The 23,356-nt window shown below is 34.9% G+C and overlaps 1 protein-coding gene across 2 annotated transcripts in view; it reads left to right on the top strand.

Moving 5' to 3' along the window:
* Positions 1 to 23,356, top strand: part of SPRED1 (sprouty related EVH1 domain containing 1) — a 120,801-nt gene that overhangs the window by 85,542 nt on the left and 11,903 nt on the right. For both annotated transcript variants that reach the window (XM_086318978.1, XM_086318977.1), the window contains 2 exons: positions 1,545 to 1,594; positions 19,795 to 19,947. In XM_086318978.1, the coding sequence (XP_086175104.1) occupies positions 1,545 to 1,594; positions 19,795 to 19,947 (203 nt within the window). The remainder of the gene's footprint in view (positions 1 to 1,544; positions 1,595 to 19,794; positions 19,948 to 23,356) is intronic.

Here is a 23,356-nt window from a genome sequence, read left to right as displayed (position 1 = left end):
GTGAGTGAAGCTGTAGTTAAATAATGTTTTAGCTACTTTAGAAGACTAGAATTTGGAAAACAATTTTTGATTTTTTATTCAGAAAAAAATTCCATGAAATGATGGCAGTCATTTTATTCTTAGTACAAGAACCCATAAATTCTCCCTATATCAGTGTTCTTATTGTTGGCTGAACATGTGAATCAACCTGGGAGGCTTTTGAAAAATAGAATAACTGGTCCTCACTCCAGACCACTTGAATCCAACTACTTGGGGAATAGAGCTGAGGCATTCCTTTTTTCTTTAACGTTTCTGTGCATTTCAAATGTGATGAGAAATTATCAACTTATATATCATGAATTTAGGCAGGAGGTGGGGGAGGTGAATATGAATCTTTAGATTCTCCTGTAGTGCTTATGGTTCTTAAACTATTGCGAAAAACTTAAAAATAAAAAAATATATGATTCCAAATGCCTCATCCAGCAGAGATTCTGACATTACTGGTTTGAGATTGTACTCTGGCATCAGTATTTTTTTTTTTTTTTTTTTTAAGTTCCCCGGTTAATTCTGATATTTAGCTAGTGTGGAAGAAGCAGTACTTTAAAAAGAAAATTGTTATCCCTGGCTGCTGGAATTTTGTGTTTTGAATTAATTTTATGCCCACACTCATACCCCCATAAGAGCATACTTCTGTCCCTAGGATCAGATAGAATGGTTTATCTTTTTTAAAAAGTAGTTAATAAGGAGAAGCTCATAAACACCTCGCCAAATAGAGTAGACGACAGTACTCAGCCTATCTCATTGTTTTTGAACTTTAAAAAAATATATACTTGGTAGCATTATTACCAGCCACTATTACAGATTTTAAAAATCACACTAAATATTTCTTACTTAGCCTTCTATGATAGTAAGAATAAACGATGCAGCCCTTTCCATAGGTCAACTTTCTCTTCAAGGGTAGCAAATAAACTCAGGATACTTTGCTCAAATAAATTCTTATTAATTTGTTGAAACTAAAGGCACTCTTGAATGTGATAAAAAGTTCTATAGAATCATTGGTGCTCAAAAGTCAATAACAACAAATGACTATTGATTATCAATAGTGGATTCAAGCTCATTTGTTTTCTTTATTACTAAAGTGACTAAAATCCTAGCTGAGGTACTGAATACTGTTTCTTAGGTCAGAGTGTTTAGAAAAATTGGATAAATCATGTGGGTATCTCCTGAAGAACAGAGGAACGTAATGCATATACTCTTCTAGCAGTTTGAGTATTTCAAAGAAATCAAGGGGAGGACTTAGTAGAGATAGTGCACTTTCACAGAATACATCTCTTTAATAAGTAACTGGAAATTTACCTGTAGAAGAGGAAAACAATCACTTTATTCTCTGTTTTTCTTAACAAAGGGGCAAGTATGAGTGGCCAACATCTGACTAGTTGCTGGGCAGTCCAGAATGATCTCTGATCAATCTTCTATACTATCTTAGTGATACTATCAATTAGTCAGCAACTCTAAAATCTAAGACAAAAATTCTATGCTTAATCAACTTTTACTTGTTTTCTTAGGATGCCCATCATTTAAAAATGAAGCTGAAGGAACAGAAGATAATTTACAAGTAAGTAGTTTGACTTCAAAGGAATTTCAAAACCTGAAGGATGTGGTGGAAATCACTAGCCTTAATAAATAAACAATTCATATAAATTCTTAGGAAATTTTTAGATGCCATATTTGTCAGGAAATTTGTGTGTATGTATGTGTGTGTATATGTATACATATATACATTTTACATTTAGAGAGAGGTTGATTTTGTTCAGTTTTTTTTTTTTTTAATGAAAAAAACTTGAAAGATTTTATTTATAATAGCATCAAAAAGTATAAAGTTTCTAGGAATAAATCTAATAAAAAACTTGAAAGAAAAAAACTTGTTAGAAAAGCCTGATTATAAAGACTGAAATTTTCACAATTAGAAGATTCAATATTGTTTAAATTGCAATTTCCCCTAAAATTGATTTGTATGCAAACCCATTCAAAATCACAAATGTTTTTGTATAGAAATTTATGATGTGATTCTAAATTTTTTTTTGTAAATTAATTAATTTATTTTAATTGGAGGCCAATTACCTGACAGTATTATAGTGGTTTTTGCCATACATTCACATGAATCAGCCATGGGTTTACGTGTGTCCCCCATCCTGAACCCCCCCTCCCACCTCCCTCCTCATCCCATCACTCAGGGTTGTCCCAGTGCACTGGCCCTGAGTGCCCTGTCTCATCAATTGCCTTGCATCGAACCTGGACTGGCAATCTGTTTCACATATGGTAATATACATGTTTCAATGCTGTTCTCTCAAATCATCCCACCCTCACCTTCTCCCACAGAGTCCAAAAGTCTATTCTTTACATCTGTGTCTCTTTTGCTGTGAGTTTGTTCAGTTTTATAAGGAATTGGCTCATCAGACTGTGGGAGCTGGCAAGTCCAAAATCCACAGGGCAGGCAGATAGGCAGGCATCTTGGAAATTCTGGCAAGAGTTGATGTTTTGGTCTTGAGTCTGAAGGCAGTCTCAAGGCAGACTTCCTTCCTCTTTGTGGGACCTCAGTCTATAAGTCTTTTCATAATGGGTCCCTCCCACTTTATGGAGGATTATCTCCTTTACTGAGTCTACTAGATTTAGATGTTCATCACATATGAAAATTACCTTCACAATATTTAGACTGATGTTTGCCCAAACCACTTGACACCATGGCTTAGTCAAGTTTACAAATAAAATTAACCATCACAGATATCCCATTCCATACATAAGGTACTTGTATTAAAAATTCATAGAAAAATAAGTGCGAAATGTTGATAAGCTTGAACACCCTTAATCTCAGGAGGTAGTACAAATTAACATTCTTTAGTTACCAAATTGTCAAAGATTTTAAAAGTTAATTTTACCCCTCACTGGATCTTTCCATGAAGTTGACAGATTGACCCTCTGCTAGAGAAAATGTAGCTTGGTAGATTGTTTTTAGAAAGCAGTTTGGTAATACATATTTAAAAGCCATAAAAATAGAAACATTCATGCCTGTTGATCAAGTAAATGAATTTGAAAGGATAGAGATACACACAAAAATTTTATAAACAGATTTTTGAGCGTGTGTGAAATACTGATAATAAAAATTATCTAAATAGAATGGAAATGGTTGAATTAATTAAGGTATCTTTGTCATAAGACCCGTAAAAAAATTTTATTATTTGTAATTTACTTGTAATATATTGAGTAGTAAAAAACATAATTATGTGGTGTTATGATCCATCATTACTCAACTAAAATGATAAATAATTTTGTTGGTTGCTTTTGGATTGTGGGATTCTGAGCTGTATGGTTTTCTTTTTAGTACTTTTAATATCCTAAAGTACTAGTACTTTTAGAATAATAGAGAAAAAAACCAAATTTATATGTATACCTTATATAAATTTTCATATTATTATAAACATAGAAATCACCTAAAGATGTGGCAGACTGTTTTATGTACATTTACAATCAGAAAATAAAAATGGTTTTCATTTTGAAAATGTGAGAAGTATAGCAAAGTTCAAAAAATAAAACATAAATATGCTGTCTTCCATGATAACCATCATACATATTTTTAAATGTAGCCTTTGAGTGTTTTTCTGTACAAGTCAATAGGTATGCATGTGTTACCATATCATTGTACTATAGATTTTTTCCGAAACTTCACTTAAATAGGGAATATTTTTATGTGCCCTTAGTGTTTCAAGTTTACGATTTTCAATCTTTTTGTGTCTGTAATTTGCTTTCAGTGGATGTATCCTAACATATTTATTATACATTTAAGAGTTCTTATTTGTGTTGTAATATATGAATCTATTTATTTTATTGACCACTAGTTATTATTTTATAGTGAATTTCAGTTAATTAGGTGTAAGTAATAAAATACAAAATAAATATTTTTTTAGTTAATTATTTTCCAAAGTTCTATTTTGTTCTGGTATCAACGAAAATAATGCTGGACTGGATGAATCACAACCTGTATGCAGGACAATTTAGAACCAGACATGAAACAACAGACTGGTTCAAAATGGGGAAAAGGAGTACATCATTCCAAATGCCAGACTGGATGAATCACAAGCTGGAATCTAGATTGCCAGTAGAAATATCTGCAACCTCAGATGTGCAGATGATACCAATTAATGGCAGAAAGTGAAGAGGAACTAAAGAGCCTCTTGATGGAGGTGAAAGAGGAGAATGAAAAAGCTGGCTTAAAACTCAGCATTCAAAAAAGTAAGATCATGGCATCCAGTCCTATCACTTCATGGCAAATAGATGGGGAAAACGTGAAAAACCGTGTCAGATTTCATTTTCTTACAATCCAAAATCAATGTGAACAATGACTGCAGCCATGAAATTAAAAGATAGTTGCTCCTTGAAAGAAAAGCTATGACCAACTTAGCAGAGACATCAGTTTGCTGATAAAGGTCTGTATAGTCAAAGCTGTGGTTTTTCCAGTAGTCATGTATGGATGTTAGAGTTGAAACATAAAGAAGGGTGAGTGCTGAAGAATTGGTGCTTTGGAACTGTGGTGCTAGAGAAGATTCTTGAGAGTCTCTTGGATGGAACAGAGATCAAATCAGTCAATCCTAAAGGAAATCAGTCTGAATATTCATTGGAAAGACTGAAGCTGAAGCTCCAATACTTTGGCCACCTGATGCGAAGAACTGACTCATTGGAGAAGACCCTGATGCTGGGAAAAATTGAGGGCAAGAGGAGAAGGGGATGAAGAAGGGGATGACAGAGGATGATATGGTTGGATGGCATCACTGACTCAATGGACGTGAGTTTACGCAGACTTGGAGACAGTGATGGTTAGAGAAGCCTGGTGTGCGGTAGTTCATGGGGTCACAAAGAATCGGACACAACTTAGCAACTGAACAACAATCACAGCAATCAAAGAAAATATGGGGTTGGAAATGGAAAAGCGTTTTCGGAATTGCTCCCTATGAAGAGAGTGAATTTCTTTAAAATTCATCTATTAAAAGAGTTTTTTAACATTCTGCTTTGGTTTTGCTTCATTTCTACATATAACATTGTATAGAGGAATAACTTCTGCAGGATTTGTTTGCAAACTTTGTACATATCACAGTCAATGGTTTTGTAAAAACGATTGTCTTCTTTTCATAATCTTATTTCCTTCTAGTGCCATATATGTCAAGTCTTTGGTATGGAGTAGTAAAATGGGCAAGATATGAATGAGGAATAATAAATTTATCGCAAGAGGCAAAAAAAAAATAAATAAAAATTTAGAAATAGAAGGGGATCCAGGGGATCTTCCTGACCCAGCTTTCGAACCCGGGTCTCCCACATTTGTAGGCAGACACTTTACCCTCTGAGCCACCACAGAAGCCCAGAAATAGAAAGGAGGAGCCCAGTGAAGAGAATTACTGTATAACCAAAGCAAGAAGAGTAGTTACTCTGTTGCTGGCTTCTTGGAATCTGTGCTTCATAGTAGAGTCTCTCTATTGCCCCCAGTCCAGCAGGTTACACAAGCACCCCTGAAACAGTTATTTATATTTTATCTTCATTAGACACTTAAGCACTTGCTTGGTTTTTATTTTCATAATAAAGTAGAAAATGTGCATTGTCACTAGAGACTCTAAAATAGGCTTCCACTTAAATGTAATTTTACAAAGAGCAATTTTTATGTCAAATTTTAATTCTTGGTTTTTACTTACTGTGATGTTTTTAAAATAGGTTCTTAAATTATGTTCCTTTTGATGGGATCTGAATCTTGTCCCTTTGAGAAGGTGCTATACTTAGTGGGTTGTTACTGAACAAAATGCATATGGTAGGAATGACAAGAGTATGACTTCCAAAGGTAGGCCATAGGAGATATTGCAGCTTCTTTCTGGCTCTCTCGGTTCACCATACTGGAGGATGCCAACTGTCGTGTCATGGGGACACTCAGGCAATTCTGGAGATGTTCTTGTGGTGAGGACCTGAAACTCTGTGACAGTAAACATGTTCATGAGCCATCTTGAATGCAGGTCATTCACCCCCAAAGGAGACTTCCAATGACTGCAGTCATAGCTAATGTCTTAACTGTAACTTCTGTAGGGAATGTGAGTCAGAACCACCTTGTTAAACTGTTCCTGAATTCATAACCTAGAGAAACTAAAATAATAAATGTCATTTTAAGCCTTTAGGTTTGGGGATAATTTATTCCTGATACAGATTTTGCTACCTGTAATGGGATGTTGCCATAACAAGCACTTTAAAATGTGGCATATAATTTGAACTTGGGGACAGTAGTTAGAAGCTTAATGTTAAGCCTTTGAAGAGACTGCCAATGACGACTGAAGTGAAAATGAAGAAAACCATATTGGAAACTAAGAAAGGAAATCACTGTTATATAGTAGCAGAAAGTGGAGCAATACTGTCACCTATACTGATACGTGAAATAGATAATGTTCTGCTTCTGCTTATTGATAAAACAGAAGTTGGCAGAAACAGGCTCAGGAAGGACTCCTAAGCAAACAAATAAAAAAAGAAGCAGGACTTGCTGGTTTTGAAAAATCTCATCCTCTCAATATGTTGAACTATGCTAAAATTAGGACTTGGCTTCCAGGCAGAGGTAAGTCTAAGGCACTCAGATAAGTTTGTCTTAAGATGAAGCCAGTGTTTTGACTATAACATCCTTTGTTAATATCTTTTCTATATAATCAGAAAGATGTAAGGTGAGCCTCAGAGAACCTTTAATTAAAGTAAGAGGGCTTACAAACAGATTAAAGGTATTCTTAGCAGAAATTTGAAGTAGAAAAGAGTTTAAGTCAGATTTATGACTACGCTTTTTATCTAACAGAGTGAAGCTTGGTAAGATTGACAAGAGACTTACAAAGTTTTCAAAAGAGTTAATTAGCAAAAATATCACCAACCTAAGGCGTGACCCCTTAGATCCCCCAAATTCCACTGGCACAAAGCAGGTTTAAAAATGTCGTACATGTAAAATTTGACTACCTTTCATAAAATGGAAAGATAACTCAGACATAGAACCAAAATCTCAAAGGGCAGAGCCAACAGCTTTGGAGAATTATTCCCATATTCAAGGAACTTCTAACATATTCCCACCTTGATTATAGAATTACTTTGGATCAGCGACTCTCCCATTTTCTCCTACTTTGAACCAGAAGGTTTTATAGCAGTTATCCTCTACCTGCCCTGCCATTGTATTTTGGTTGTATGTGGAGCAGATCATTTCTCTCTTTAGTTCACAGGTCCTCAGAATGAGAGAGAGGAAATGTACTTATTCCTGTTAGTGAACAGCTAAGTTGCTCCCAAATTTCTCACTTAAAGAAGCTATCAGATAGTAAATGTTCTTTGTGGTAATTTATTATGCAGCCATAGCTAGCCAATATCTAAGCAGAAAAGGAAGATGATTAGAATGAAAGCTAATATTTATAGTCATGTTCATTTTATCTTACTCCCATTCTGAACTTCTTTAGATATACATCTCCCTTAGGCTAAATCCCATCTTTCAAAAGAAGATTGTATTACATCTTGGTTTAATAGTGCTTTTATAACTAAAAGGATGTTTGGGTAGGAAAAAAATCAGTTCTTATTAGTTTAAAAAAATTCTGAGCCTGATGATGTATATGTGATATATTAACTTTAATTTGAAGGATACTGAGAGGCTAGTGAAATGTGACATTTTTGAAAAGAATCAACTTCCAGAATTAAACTGACAAAAGTCTTAAGTTTACCGTAGTGCCAGTTCTCAAGTACCTCATTCTTATTTTGCAGTGTATTGGAAGTTATAAAGTGTTCTAATTAAGTTAGCCACCTTATTAGGAATAAAGTTTCATAATTCACCAATGGACTTGACATACATAACATTTTGAATTTTAGTGCAGGTTAACTGTAGTTTATCATAGTGGTTATGTTGCTGCTGCTGCTGCTGCTAAGGCACTTCAGTCATGTCCGACTTTGTGTGACCCCACAGACGGCAGCCCACCAGGCTCCGCCCTCCCTGGGATTCTCCAGGCAAGAACACTGGAGTGGGTTGCCATTTCCTTCTCCAATGCATGAAAAGTGAAGTCGCTCAGTTGTGTCTGACTCTATGTGACCCCATAGACAGCAGCCTACCAGGCTCCTCTGTCCATGGGATTTTCCAGGCAAGAGTACTGGAATGGGGTGCCATTGCCTTCTCCGGTGGTTATGTTAGGTTTACTTTATTAGTAATTATTTGCAAAGGTAACTAAAATGGCGTTAAAAGAATAACCCACTATCTTTTTAACCCCAAGAAAATAACTGTTATAGTTACATCATAAATGTTTTTAAGACTTGAAATATCAGTGGAATCCTCTCCATTTTGAATATTTATTAATTTGCTCTATAAAGATTTGAATAGCTGTTTTGTTCTAATAACTACACTAAACATTTGATTATTTACAGTAGACAACTTTGAGCTTTCAGCAGTTATCTTCATCAGTATCAAAAATCACTGGAAAGGTATTTACCTTTCTCTTTCATATATGTCTTTGAAGGATGTCATAACATCATTATTTGGATTTAAAATCATATCTTGCCCATCTTTTATCCCTAATGTTTAGTACAGTGTTGACCATATACCTGGCTGGTACTTAGGAAAAGTTTATTGAAGAAAAATCTTCAAAACTAAGGTGTTTTTAGAAAAACGAAAAACCCCAAGTAGTAATAAGGTATGAGTGTTCTTTCTTTTCATTTGGTTTCTTTCACTATTTTAATAAGCCACTTAAGATGGGGTTTTTTTGTTTGTTTTCAAATGCTAGCTTATATTTGCTTTAAGATTATTTTAAATTGTTTTTCCAACCAGAGTTATTAGTTGTAACAGCTCTTACTGTTCAGACATGCTAGGTTTGTAACAATCCATAAAACTTGCCTCACGACTGGTTGTGATTATAAGAACAAGATCTCAGATTCCATGCTTTGGGCAGAAGAAGGACACCTAATTGATCTGAAGTGAGACCATATCATATTATCTCTTAACCACTGAGAAATACTTGACTAACTTATCCTTTTTTAGAATTAAGTAGTGTCATTTTTCAGCCAGATGATTAAAAGGATTCTAATGTACCTTTATTTTTTAAAGTCATTTGCTTTAGTTAAGGAGCATATGAATTGTTCATACATTCATTTTCAAAGGTGGTAGGTAGCACTTTAACATGGGTCATTAAGTACTATCTTATAGTTCAGTTCCTGTAACCTTTGTATATTTTAGACTGAGTTTTATTTGATTACTAACAAGGGAGAAAAACTGTATATAATCTTTTTGCATAATGTTTGTCATTGAATTTTTTTCTTGACTCTTAAACTTCATGTAGACTCTTTGGATAGTTAGAAAACTACAAAGAAGAAATCAGGAATCATTTATCCCTACCCCAGAGGTAATTGCTGTTTTAAAGATTTTGGGTACTTCTGCCTCAGTTTTTCTGTTGTATTCAAATACCAAGTAGGGAAAACCACTAGACCATTCAGGTATGACATAAATCAAATCTGTTACAATTATACAGTGGAAGTGACAAATAGATTCAAGGGATTAAATCTGATAGACAGAGTGCCTGAAGAACTATGGATGGAGTATAGGAGGCAGTGATCAAGACCATCCCCAAGAAAACAAAAGGCAAAAAGGCAAAATAGTTGTCTGAGGAGGCCTTAGAAATAGCTGAAAAAAGAAGAGAAGCTGAAGGCAAAGGAGAGAAGGAAAGATATACCCGTTTGAATGCAGAGTTGCAAAGAACAGCAAGGAGAGATAAGAAAGCCTTCCTTAGCGATCAATGCAAGGGAATAGAGGAAACCAATAGAATGGGAAAGACTAGAGGTCTCTTCAAGAAAATTAGAGATACCAAGGGAACATTTTACGTAAAGGTAGGTACAATAAAGGATAGAAATGGTATGGACCTGACCAAAGCAGAAGATATTAAGAAGAGATGCAAGAATACACAGAAGAACTGTACAAAAAAGATCTTCAGGACCCAGATAACCACGATAGTGTGATCACTCACCTAGAGCCAGACATCCTGGAATGCAAAGTCAGGTGGGCCTTAGGAAACATCACTATGAATAAAGCTAGTGGAGGTGATGGAATTCCAGTTGAGCTATTTCAAATCCTCAAAGATGATGCTGTGAAGGTGCTGCACTCAATATGCCAGCAAGTTTGGAAAAACTGAGCAGTGACCACAGGACTGGAAAGGCCAGTTTTCATTCCAATCCCAAAGAAAGGGAATTCCAAAGAATGTTCAAACTACCGCACAATTGCACTAATCTCACACACTAGCAAAGTAGTGCTCAAAATTCTCCCAGCAAGGCTTCAACAGTATGTGACCGTGAACTTCCAGATGTTCAAGCTGGACTTAGAAAAGGCAGAGGAACCAGAGATCAAAGTGCCAACATCCATTGGATCATAGAAAAAGGAAGAGAATTCTAGAAAAACATCTGCTTCATTGACTACACCAAAGCCTTTGACTGTGTGGACACCAAACTGGAAAAATTCTGAAAGAGATGGGAATACCAGACCACCTTACCTGCCTTCTGAGAAATCTGTGTGCAGGGTAAGAAGCAACAGTTAAAACTGGACATGAAACAATGAACTGGTTCCAAATTGGGAAAGGAGTATGTCAAGGCTGTATATTGTCGTCCTACTTATTTAACTTATATGCAGAGTGAAGTGAAGTGAAAGTCACTCACTTGTGTCTGAATCTTTGCGACCCCTTGGACTATACAGTCCATGGAATTCTCTAGGCCAGAATACTGGAGTGGTAGCCTCCAAGGGATCTTCCCTATCCAGGGATTGAATCTAGGTCTCCTGCATTGCAGGCAGATTCTTTATCAGCTGAGCCACAGAGTACATCATGTGAAATGTTAGGCTGGATGAATCACAAGCTGGAATCAATATTTCCGGAAGAAATATCGATACCCTTAGTTATGCAGATGAGACCACCCTTATGGCAGAATGTGAAGAAGAACTAAAGAGCCTCTTGATGAAGGTGCAAGAGGAGAGTGAAAACGCTGGCTTAAAACTCAACTTGAGAAAACTAAGATCATGGCATCCAGTCCCATCACTGCCTGGCAAATAGATGGGGAAACAATGGAAACAGTGACAGACTATTTTCTTGGGCTCCAAAATCACCCTGGATGGTGACTGCAGCCATGAAATTAAAAGACACTTGCTCCTCGGAAGAAAAGCTATGAGAAACCTAGACAGCGTATTAAAAAGCAGAAACATTACCAACAAAGGCCTGTCTAGTGAAAGCTGTTTTTTCCAGTTCAAGTATGGATGTGAGAGTTGGACCATAAAGAAAACTGAGTGCCAAAGAATTTATGCTTTTGAACTGTGGTGTTGGAGAAGACTCTTGAGAGTCCCTTGGACTGCAAGGAGATCAAACCAGTCAATCCTAAAGGAAATCAGTCCTGAATGTTCATTGGAAGGACTGATGCTGTAACTGAAGCTACCTGATGTGAAGAACTGACTCATTGGACAATATCCTTTAGCTGGGAAACTTTGAAGACAGGAGGAAAAGGGGACAGCAGAGAATGAGATGGTAGGATGGCATCATTAACTTGATGGACATGAGTTTGAGCAAGCTCTAGGAGGTGGTTATGGACAGGGAAGCCTGGTATTCTGCAGTCCTTGGGGTCACAAAGAGTCAGACACGACTGAGTGACTGAACTGAACTAACTGAAAATCATCATTAGAATCGATTTCTTCTCCATTTTGATTGTGTCCTTGATCGGATTTTTGTTTGTATTGGTAACAGTAGAGATTGTGGTGATTGAAATTTAGTAAAAAGTCATAGAATTTGAACCCACACAGTCTGATTTGAGAGACCTTGAATTTAGCCATTATATTATGTAACTACGACTGATCTGATCTGATACTACGGTTTATTTAACCATTCATGTTTCTTTGAACATTTACTTAGTTTCCATGGTCATATACATTAATTTTTGTTGGTATTTCTGAATGTGACCTTAGGATAAAATCCTAGAAATATATTCACCAGTTAAAGGATTGTCTAAAAATTTTTAGTTTGTAGGAACTATGCAACTACAGCCTGCCTATTAACTAAGAAACAGATTTACAGACAATAAACAATCCCTGAACACCTAATACCACTTTTAAGCCAAACCTAACTTTTTGCGTACACCTATGGCTGATTCATGTTGATGTTTGACAGGAAACAACAAAGTTCTGTAAAGCAATTACCTTCAATTAAAAAATAGACAAATTTTTTTAAAAAATAAAAAGAAAACATAGGTTAGTATTTCAGTTGATTAATCTAGGTTGAAGAACTTGTTTTTCTTATTTTTGCTGGACATTGTATCTTGGTATTTTTCTTATATTCCTTCCATATTATTTCATCACTGATTACTGTGTTCAGATTGCCTAAGCAAAATACTGTATATGCTATTAATGTTGTAAGACAAAGCTCATAGACTTGTAAAATTAAAAATTCAAGGTTAGTTTATTCCTAAGATAATGAAAAATAATTAAAAGAAACCTAGGGAACATGAGACATTTGTGGTCAAATCTAAAATGCGTTGCTGCCACATCAAAGTATAAATAGTAATTTTGTTGGGCTTGTAGAATTACTAGTAATATATTCCCCCTTTCTCTGCTTTCTAAGTTTGCATGTGCTCAGTGCTCAATTGCTAAGTTGTGTCCTAGTCTTTGTGACCCCATGGACTATAACCAACCAGGCTTCTCTGTCTAGGAGATTTCACCAGTCAAGAATACTGGAGTGGGTTGTCATGCCCTTCTCCCGGTAATCTCTGGATCCAGTGATCGAACCCATGTCTCTTATGTCCCCTGCATTGGCAGATGGCCAACTAGCACCACCTAGGAAGCCCAAAATACAAGATTTCTTATCAAAGAACATTTCTGTTCTTTTCCATCATGCTAAAATAAACTAGTAGTATAATTATTTAAAACTTCTCTTATTAGATATGACCCAGTCACACACTCAGACCTGTGATTTGTGATATATAAGAATTAAAGTTTGGTGCAGTTGATAGACTGTAATACTCATTTAACTACCTTTCTTCACACTAGATTATTTATTGGGAACAATACATTTTATTTTATTTTTTTAATTTTATTTTATTTTTAAACTTTATGTAATTGTATTAGTTTTGCCAAATATCAAAATGAATCCACCACAGGTATACATATGTTCCCCATCCATTTTAAAAAATTTGCAGAACAATGCTATTTTCTCTGCCTCAGAATTAATTTAGGGAGACAGGACAAAAGGAGGAAAAAAGCAAAATCTGTATTTATTTTCTCTACGACTGTCTTCTAGACTTATGTTCTAATTGAGATGGAAAATAGATGGGGAAACAGTGGAAACAGTGTCAGGCTTTATTTTGGGGGGGCTCCAAAATCACTGCAGATGGTGACTGCAGCCATGAAATTAAAAGATGCTTACTCCTTGGAAGGAAAGTTATGACCAACCTAGATAGCATATTCAAAAGCAGAGACATTACTTTGCCAACAAAGGTTCGTCTAGTCAAGGCTATGGTTTTTCCTGTGGTCATATATGGATGTGAGAGTTGGACTGTGAAGAAGGCTGAGCGCCAAAGTATTGATGCTTTTGAACTGTGGTGTTGGAGAAGACTCTTGAGAGTCCCTTGGAGTGCAAGGAGATCTAGCCAGTCCATTCTGAAGATCAGCCCTGGGTGTTCTTTGGAAGGAATGATGCTGAAGCTGAAACTCCAGTACTTTGGCCACCTCATGCGAAGAGTTGACTCATTGGAAAAGGCTCTGATGCTGGGAGGGATTGAGGGCAGGAGGAGAAGGGGACGACAGAGGATGAGATGGCTGGATGGCATCACTGACTCGATGGACATGAGTCTGAGTGAACTACGGGAGGTGGTGATGGACAGGGAGGCCTGGCGTGCTGCGATTCATGGGGTCGCAAAGAGCGGACACGACTGAGCGACTGAACTGAACTGAACAGCTAAAATTGTTAATTTATACTGCATCCTTTTGCCTCTGCACACAAAAATTGCTATATTAATCTTAGAGAAAGAAAAAGCTAAACGATCTCTGAGCAACCATAGGAGAGTAATTACTATACAAGCCTATGAGAGTGAAGCAGGTTTCCACTGTACATTAAATATTGGCGTAGTTTACTTTTTAGATAATACAGAGGAGCCAGTGTACTAAAAGCATTGGATGTATGTTACAGCTATAGACAACTTTTTAAAAGATGAAGATTGTGCATATGTATGTACATTCTTTGTGGCATTCATATATTAAATTTTCTGCTCTTGTGGAAGATTTTCCACCACCTAATTTGAGGTTATATCCCTATTCCTGTAGTTAATTACTTCTTCTAAAGAGTTACAATCCAATTAAAAAATTCAAAAGTTAGCCAGAATACTTTTTGCCTTTTTACTCTTACGCAAATTTTTAAAAATGTTTTGGCTTTTATTAATTTTAATAACAAATAGTACAAATTTTTTTAATAAAATGACAATTTTTTTCGTATGAGTTTGGCAAAAAATTAAGTGCTTTATCTTAGGCAAGTTACATAATCTCTTTAAGCTTTAGTTTCTTTTGTGGAGTAGAGATAAAATAAGCCAACTACCTTGAAGGGTTGTTGTGAGGATTAAATGAATTAAATGAATTAAATCATGGATCAACAGACATTTAGGTGATTATAGAATATTGACTAGAGTTCCCTGTGCTATGTAGTGGTCCTTGTTGTTTATCTCTTTTATATATAGTAGTGTCTATATGTTAATCCCAAACTCTGAAAAGGAGTTTTTCTAGTAGAAAATAGAAGATAGTCTTTGTGGGCAGAGGAAATGACATGTACAAAGAATCAGAATTGTGAAATGTCAGACGGTCCTGGAGAGAAACAGGGTAGTAAATAATCTTAAACAGAAAGTGATTATAAAACCGTGGAGTAGGAGCCATGGTAAAGTGACAGACCTGTACATGCATTTGTTAGTGCTTTTGTTCATTCTCAAAGTTTCTTGTTCATGGAAAGAAAACACTAAGTTTTAGTGAGGCCTAGTTCATTATTATAGAAATTAAGTAGCATATCCACAAATAAGAAAGTTGTGATAATGCCTAGATGTAGAACATTGTTTGTGGATATGTAAATTGTTAAAAGCACCTTGGAAAATAATTTTTATTTTATAAATCAGAGCATACATGTGTTTTATAATTCCAGCATCTCTACCTGTGGTGTAGGTACCAGAAAAATTCTTTTAAATGTGTATCATGAGGCCTGTAGAAGAATGTTCTTAGCACTGTTGTTTGAAATAGCAAAAAATTAAGTGTTTTATCTTAGTCAAGTTACATAATCTCTTTAAGCTTTAGTTTCTTCTTGTGGAGTAGAGACAAAATAATGCCAACTACCTTGAAGGGTTGTTGTGAGGATTAAATGAATTAAATCATGTAAAGTACTTGGGACGTCTGATACATAGAAAATGTTTAATATATGTTAGCTGTCAACACTACAAGTGAAAAGGAGTGAGCTATTGCTACATATGTCAACATGAATAAATTTCATGCAAAAAAAGTTGAGCAAGAAAAGCAGGTTCCATAATGTCCCAAGTAGCATGGTATCAGTCAAAATCCAGAAATATCTATAACTAAATATTGTTTAGAAATAGTATTTGTGTGGTAAAACTGTACAGAAGCGTAAGAAATTGGAAATAAACAACTACTTCAAGATAATATTTTCCTATACAGGTGGTATAGATAGGGGATGCTATTGTCGTATTGATGTTATTTGTTGTCTTGGTTATTTCTCTTTTTGAAGTTGGGTGATAACTATGCACATATTTACTTTATTACCTTTATGTTATTATATCTGTAGTCCTTTATATAAAATATTTCCTAAGGGAAATGTCAGTGGTTTGGTGTATATCCTTCCTTATACTGATAAAATTTTAAAATATCTATTTATCCATTCAACTTGACAAATAGGATCATGTCATATTAACAATTGTATACCTAGCGTTTTTTTTCATTTAGCAATTTTTGTGAGTACTGCATACAGATCTTTTTAATGGCTTTTAGAATTTATCATATATATATATATCATAAATTTTTAACCAGTCCCATGGTCATACAGCCATAGGATATTTTCTTTGTTCTTATCTTTTTTGTTAAAAAAGAGTGCTAAGATGATTATTTGTTTATGTATGTATCTGTATAAAAGTTTCTCAAAGAAGAATTGCACTCTCACCAACAGTACAAAATATTATTTCTCCATACCCTTCCCAGTATCGAGTATTATTATGTATATTTTCCATCCTTTCTAGTCTGTATAAAAAATTGGCATCATAGTTTTAAATCTTTAATTGAAGTCCACCAGGTTTTCATGTATTTATTACATTTCTTTTTCCTATGAAATAAACGAGACTTTATCTTGTATCTCAGTGCTTCTAGAGTGAGAGAGCCCATTTCTATGGATTGCATAAATTGTTTATCTTATGAAAACATTCCTCAGACAGTAGTGATTCTCTGCCCTCTATTTTCCAGTGTGTATAGGGCTCCCCAACAGAGCTTAGATAATTGGATACCTTATACGGATTCTGAGTAGGAAAACCAACAAATTTTCATGCCTAAACTTTAACGAGGCAATCATTTAGAAACCTGCTAAAATAAGAGGCAAAAAAATAATGAAAGTTTGCATTAAGAGAGTAGCTAAGTGGGTATGGAGAAGAGAAAATGGATTTGAAAAACACTCAGAATTTTAGCTTGTTTTTGAAAATTATTTTATTTTATTGACCAAAAGAGATATTCTGCCTGAATCTGAAGGGTTTGAAACAAGGCTTGAACAATGTCTCAGTTTATTATTTCAAATACAGAGTGGCGGGGGTGGAGGGGGAGGGGATCTACTTAGACTGGTTCATTAGTTAATGAATTATTTGAATATTTTGATAGAATATAATTGTGTTATATTTTAAAATACTATGATTTTACATGAAAATAAAGGGAGAAAGTATATACCTATATTTTAAAAGAAACCCACCTTATAAAAAGTGAACAACTCTTGAAAATTGGAAAAGCATTCATTATCATACTCAGGAATAGAATTAGCATTCATTTTATATCCTTTAAATCTTTTATCTTTTCATGTTTAAAATATGTAAATAAAATTTTATATATGGACTTTTTAGCATTAATTCTCCACAAAGTAGATATTATTCATAAGCCTAATTTCAAATGACCACTTATTATGTTAAGTGGACATACCATAATTTACATAACCATCCCATTAATTTGGGACATTAAAATTGTTTCTTCATTTTTACTATTAAAAAATTTTCTGAGGAAAATATTTTATGTCTAAAGCTCTTTCCATTCAGTACATTTTTTTTCTTTACTAGATCGAGTAAATGTTCAAAATGTATACATGTTTTTAAAGCTTTTGATATATTTTATTAAAAGTGCTATTCAGAAATGGTTGGCCCAGATTTTACTCCTGTGTATAGAATTAGCAGTGAATGAGAATGACCATTCTCCTGTCACCACTTTTTTTTTTTTAACTTCATCAGTTTAACATACATCTAAATTTAAGCTTGCTGAAAGAGATACAGTTAAGTAGTAGAAAAATGCCCCTTTTCTGTTAGATTCTCTACAAATGTTAGTTTCTCACAATTCACAGATAGTATATCCCTTATTGTAGATTGTAGACTGTACATTGAATGTTTATTTGTTTTACCAGACTCCTGAAAGATGTTTTAGTTATTTTATTAACTGAGACACTTTGAGGTGTATAGCTGTAAATTTACTGTGTAGTATGAAATAATTCTTTAGGTAGTTTGGTAAGCATTTAATAGTTGAACTAAATCATTTATTACCCAACTATCATCCACATGTTTGTTTAATAATGAAATAATACTTTTTATATTTCCCTTTAAAAATGTATTTAATCAAAAAGAAATGTATTTACTGTTTAATGTACAGAATATAAGTATAATTAACCTTAGTCATACAGTAAAACACTGGGTCATGAAACCATTTTATATTTGTTCAGATACATATTTTTAAGTAAGTTTTATTTTACAATTGTTAAATGATTTCCATTAGATTAGAATGCAGTAAAGACGACCTGATCCAAATAGTTGTCACCATAAAAAGCATAATTATTTTATGACCATTCCTGATACTATGACTAACACTGCAGTTTGTGCTTATTTATAGTTTTTAATCTCTTTGAGTTATCTCAGCTGACCCTGAGATTTTTAATACAAATATTGTACCCACTTTATAATAAAAAGGAATTGTGATTTAGAAAAGTCAGTTGCTAAAATTTTATACCCTAGGTGGATAAGACAGGGTTTCAACCTAGGCCCTTTCTCTAAACCTTTTTGTTGTTCTCGTTGTTTTCTTCTATTCAAGTTGTTTATGATTTTTGACAATTACTTGGGTCATTTATTTTGAAAACTCTCTGGAACAAATACATTTCCTGAATTTCTTTTATTCTTCTCAACTTTTATCATGCATTTTGAAAGAATGTTTGCTGAATACCATTATCTAGCCAACTCCTTTGCAGTAACTGAGCATTGTTATAACAGGGGGCAACTATTAGGAAAATTATATAAAAATAGCAATTAACTGGGTTTGACAGTTAGTTTTCAGTAGGCAGTAGATTCTCAGATACATTTTTAAAGTTTAATTGCTTCCTGATAAAATAGCAGCTTTTAGTTTTCAGAGCATTTTCGTATATATTCTCACTAAATCCTTCCAGTAGTCCATGTAATAAAACTGTATAGGTATTATAATTATTTAATAATTGAAAAAACTGAGTTCCAGAGAAATAAAATGTCACAAAACTACTTTGTTTCAGAGCAAGGGCCATATGTGCACTTATAAATTTATCATATCTTGCCATTTAATGAGTATTATTGTTGAATTTTAAAGTAAGCCAAATTTTAATGTTTTTATTTTTATAAAATAAATTGTAAAGGTTTCTCCTTTTAAAAATATTAGCCCTGTTATGATTACTGTAAATATTTTAGAGTGAGGCAGTAGACGTATTACTGTCATTTTACTTGGTTGTCACTGTTTCTTCCCAGATAACTATATACTAATGGGAAAAATAATAGCAAGTAGTTATCTCATTTCTTAAAAGAAACAAAACCTTCTCAGGACTTTCTGTTTTCTGATATGCTAAGTTTCACTTATTCAGTATTTATTTCACAGAAATATTGTTTATGAAGTTTCAAAGCATTTCATTCATGACTCACTGATTGACATATCTCCTTTCCTAAGTCTGTATATGATTTGAATCCTTCTAAGTAATCCATAAATTAAGGCTAATAATTAATTTCCTTATTGAACAAGATCATAGACTACTATCTTCCTTCTTTGACCCCTCATATCATACAGTACAGTCTTTGGTACTGTGTAAAAAACAATTTTTAAAGAAAATTTTCAAAGTAACAATTTTACTGATTTGCATTTTCTTCCTCATAATTTCTTCACTGTGTACATATTACTTTTAGTTATAATTAACAGCTTTACTATAATCAGATACATCTCTCACATGGCATGGTTAGCCTTCTGATTCATCCTATATTGTTTTCTATAAGACGGTCCCTTTTGCTCATAAACTTGAGTTTTTTTTTTATTTTAATTCATATTCTGTTATTTTGACATGGCTTCATAATGTGTGTTTGATTTTGGGGAACCGCCATACACAGTGATGGTGCTACATATTGACCAACTTGCTGAATTCTTGTTAGTGAAGGTATTTTATTTTGTTGTTTTCATATTCTGGAAACTAATGAGTTGGGGATTGTTCCCATTAGGCAGCTGAAGAAGATACTTCCAGTTCTCTAGTGAAAGATCATCTTTTCCATCAAGATACCGTGGTTACCAGTGAGCCTTACAGAAGCTCAAGACCTTCTCCCTTTGAAGGTCTGAATGCCAGAAGTGTCTACCTACGAAGCCAAGCCAATCAGGTGAGAAAATAAATAATCTTTTCCAGCATCAGGGTCTTTTCCAATGAGTCTGACTAGAAGCCTGACTAGAAGCTTATCACTTTTGTGGATCTTGTTAAAAGAACTAGTTTTTGGTTTCATGATATTCTCCATTAATTTCCTGCTTTCAATGTAATTGATCCCTACACTAATTGTTATTGTTTCTTTTCTTTACCTTATTTTGATTGAATCTTCTTTTTCTTGTTTCCCAAGGTTCAGTTCAGTCCATTCGCTTAGTCATGTCTGACTTTTTATGACCTCATGGACTGCAGCACGCCAGGCTTCCCTCTCCATCACCAGCTCTTGGAACTTACTCAAACTAATGCCAATCAAGTCTGTGATGCCATCCAACCATCTCATCCTCTGTCGTCCCCTTCCCCTCCTGCCTTCAATCTTTCCCAGCATCAGGGTCTTTTCCAATGAGTCAGTTCTTTACATCAGGTGGCCAAAGTATTGACGTTTCAGCTTCAGCATCAGTCCTTCCAATGAATATTTAGGACTGATTTCCTTTAGGATGGACTGGTTGGAATTCCTTATAGTCCAAGGGACTCTCAAGAGTCTTCACCACCACCACAGTTCAAAAGCATCAATTCTCCAGTGCTCAGCTTTCTTTATAGTCCAGCTGTCAATCCATACATGACTACTAGAAAAACTATAGCTTTGACTGGATGGACCTTTGTGGCAAAGTAATGTCTCTGCTTTTTAATATGCTGTCTAGGTTGGTCATAGCTTTTCTTCTAAGGAGCAAGCGTCTTTTAATTTCATGGCTGCAATCACCATCTGCAGTGATTTTGGAGCCCAGAAAAATAAAGTCTGTCACTGTTTCCATTGTTTCCCCATCCATTTGCCATGAAGTGATGGGACTGAATGCCATGATCTTAGTTTTCTGAATGTTGAGTTTTAAGTCATTGTTTTCACTCTCTCACTTTCATCAAGAAGCTTTTTACTTCGCTTTCTGCGATAAGGGTGGTGTCATCTGCATATCTGAGGCTATTGATATTTCTCCTGGCAATCTTGATTCCAGTTTGTGCTTCATCCAGCCCAGCATTTCTCATGATGTACTCTGCATATAAGTTAAATAAATAGGGTGACAATATACAGCCTTGACGTACTCCTTTCCCAATTTGGAACCAATCTGGTGTTCCATGTCCAGTTCTAACTGTTGCTTCTTGACCTGCAAACAGATTTCTCAGGAGACAGGTTAGGTGGTCTAGTATTCCACATCTCTTTCGGAACTTTCCACAGTTTATTGTGATCCACACAGTCAAAGGCTTCAGCATAGTCAATAAAGCAGAAGTAGATGTTTTTTTGGAACTCTCTTGCTTTTTTGATGATCCAGCAGATGTTGACAGTTTGATCCCTGGTTCCTCTGCCTTTTCTAAATCCAGCTTGAACATCTGGAATTTCACAGTTCGTGTACCGTTGAAGCCTGGCTTAGAGAATTTTGAGCGTTACTTTGGTAGTGTGTGAGGTGAATGTAATTGTGTGGTAGTTTGAACAATTAAGGTAGAAACTTTGATTATTAATTTTAGATCTTTGCTAAAAATACATTCAGTGCTATAAATTTCCCTCTGTGCGCTACTGTCACTGTATCCCACAGCATTTGATAAGTTGTGTTTCATTTCTTTTTAGTTCAAAATACTTTTGATTTCTCTTGAGATTTCTTCTTTGACCCATGTGCTTAGAACTCTGTCGTTTAGCTGCTACTTATTTGGGGATTTTCCAGGTATCCTCTTACTGAATTCTAGTTTAATTCCTCTGTGATTTGAGAACACACATTGTATGATTTCTACTCGTTTAAGTTTGTTAAGGTCCATTTTATGTCCCAGATTGGTCTGTCTTGGTTAATGTTCCATGTAAGCTTGAGAAAATACGTATTCTATTCTTGTTAGATGAAGTTTTCTTTAGATGTCACTGTATCCATTTGTTTGAAAGTATTGTTTAGTTCACCTCTGTGCTTACTGATTTTCTGCTTGCTAAGTCTGTCCATTTCTGAGAGAGGGATATTGAAGTTTCCAGCTATGGTAATTGGTACATCCATTTCCTTGCAGTTTTACCAGTTGTTGCCTCATGTAACTTGATGCTGTGTTGTTAAGCATGTACACATTAAAGATTGTTATGTCTTCATGGGAGATTTAACCCCTGTATTATATAATACCCTTCTTTATCACTGGTAATTTTCCTTGTTTTGAAGCTCCCTCTGTCTGTATTTGTATTTTCTTTTGGCTAGTGGTAGCATGGTATATTCGGAGAAGGAAATGGCAACCCACTCCAGTACTCTTGCCTTGAAAATCCCATGGGTGGAGGAGCCTGGTAGGCTGCAGTCTATGGGGTCGCTAAGAGTCGGACATGACTGAGTGACTTCCCTTTCACTTTTCATTTTTGTGCATTGGAAAAGGAAATGGCAACCCACTCCAGTGTTCTTGCCTGGAGAATCCCAGGGATGGGGGAGCCTAGTGGGCTGCCATCTATGGGGTCGCACAGAGTCAGACACGACTGGAGTGACTTAGCAGCAGCAGCATGGTATATTATACTTCATTCATTTACTTTTCCGTTAACAGTAAACTGCTTTACAGATAGTGGGTGAATTCTATATTAGCAGTAATCCTAATTCCTCCTTCCATTTCTTCTGTCATTGCTGTCATCCATTTCACTTTATATGCATATACCTGTATATGTATAGGTATGTAAATATATGCTGATTTTTGAGCAAACCTCTCTCTTAGCTCAATTAAGAATAAGAAAATTAAAAGTTTATATTATTTTCCCTTGTTTCTCTTAAAATTTTCCATTGTCATGTAGATCCAAGTTTCTGACCTATATATTTTCCTTCTCTCTAAGGAACGTCTGATAACATTTCTTATAAGGCATGTCTGCCAGCAAGAAATTTCCTCAATTTTTGTTGCCTAAGGAAGTCTTTCTCTCTCACTTTTTAAAAACTGATCTTTTTTTTAATTTAAGGTGTTGCTTTTACATAATAGTTTATGCCTCTTAATCCCCTTCCCACATGTTGCCTGCCGCTTCCCTGTCCCCACTGATAGCCACTCATTTGTTTTCTATATCTGTGAATCTGTTTATTTTCTGTTATATACAATATTGTGTTAAATTTTTTAGATTCCACATATAAGTGATGTCATACAGTATTTGTTTTTCTCTGCCTGACTTACTTTACTTAGTGAAATAACCCTCCAAGTTTATCTATATTGGTGCACAGGTCAAATTTCCATTCTTTTTTCATGACTGAGTAGTATTCCAGTGTGTGTGTGTGTGTGTGTGTGTGTGTGTGTGTACACTACATCTTACCCATTTGTCTGTTGATGGACACTTGTTTTCATATCTTGGCAATTGTAAATAATGCTGCTATGACCATTCCTTTGTGGCTCAGCTTGTA

The sequence above is a fragment of the Bos grunniens genome, chromosome 10 (assembly GCF_055505025.1).
Source record: "Bos grunniens cultivar Pamir isolate PY7600 chromosome 10, Bosgru_T2T1.0, whole genome shotgun sequence".
Lineage (NCBI taxonomy): Eukaryota > Metazoa > Chordata > Mammalia > Artiodactyla > Bovidae > Bos > Bos grunniens.
This window is presented reverse-complemented; position numbering and strand designations above follow the sequence as displayed.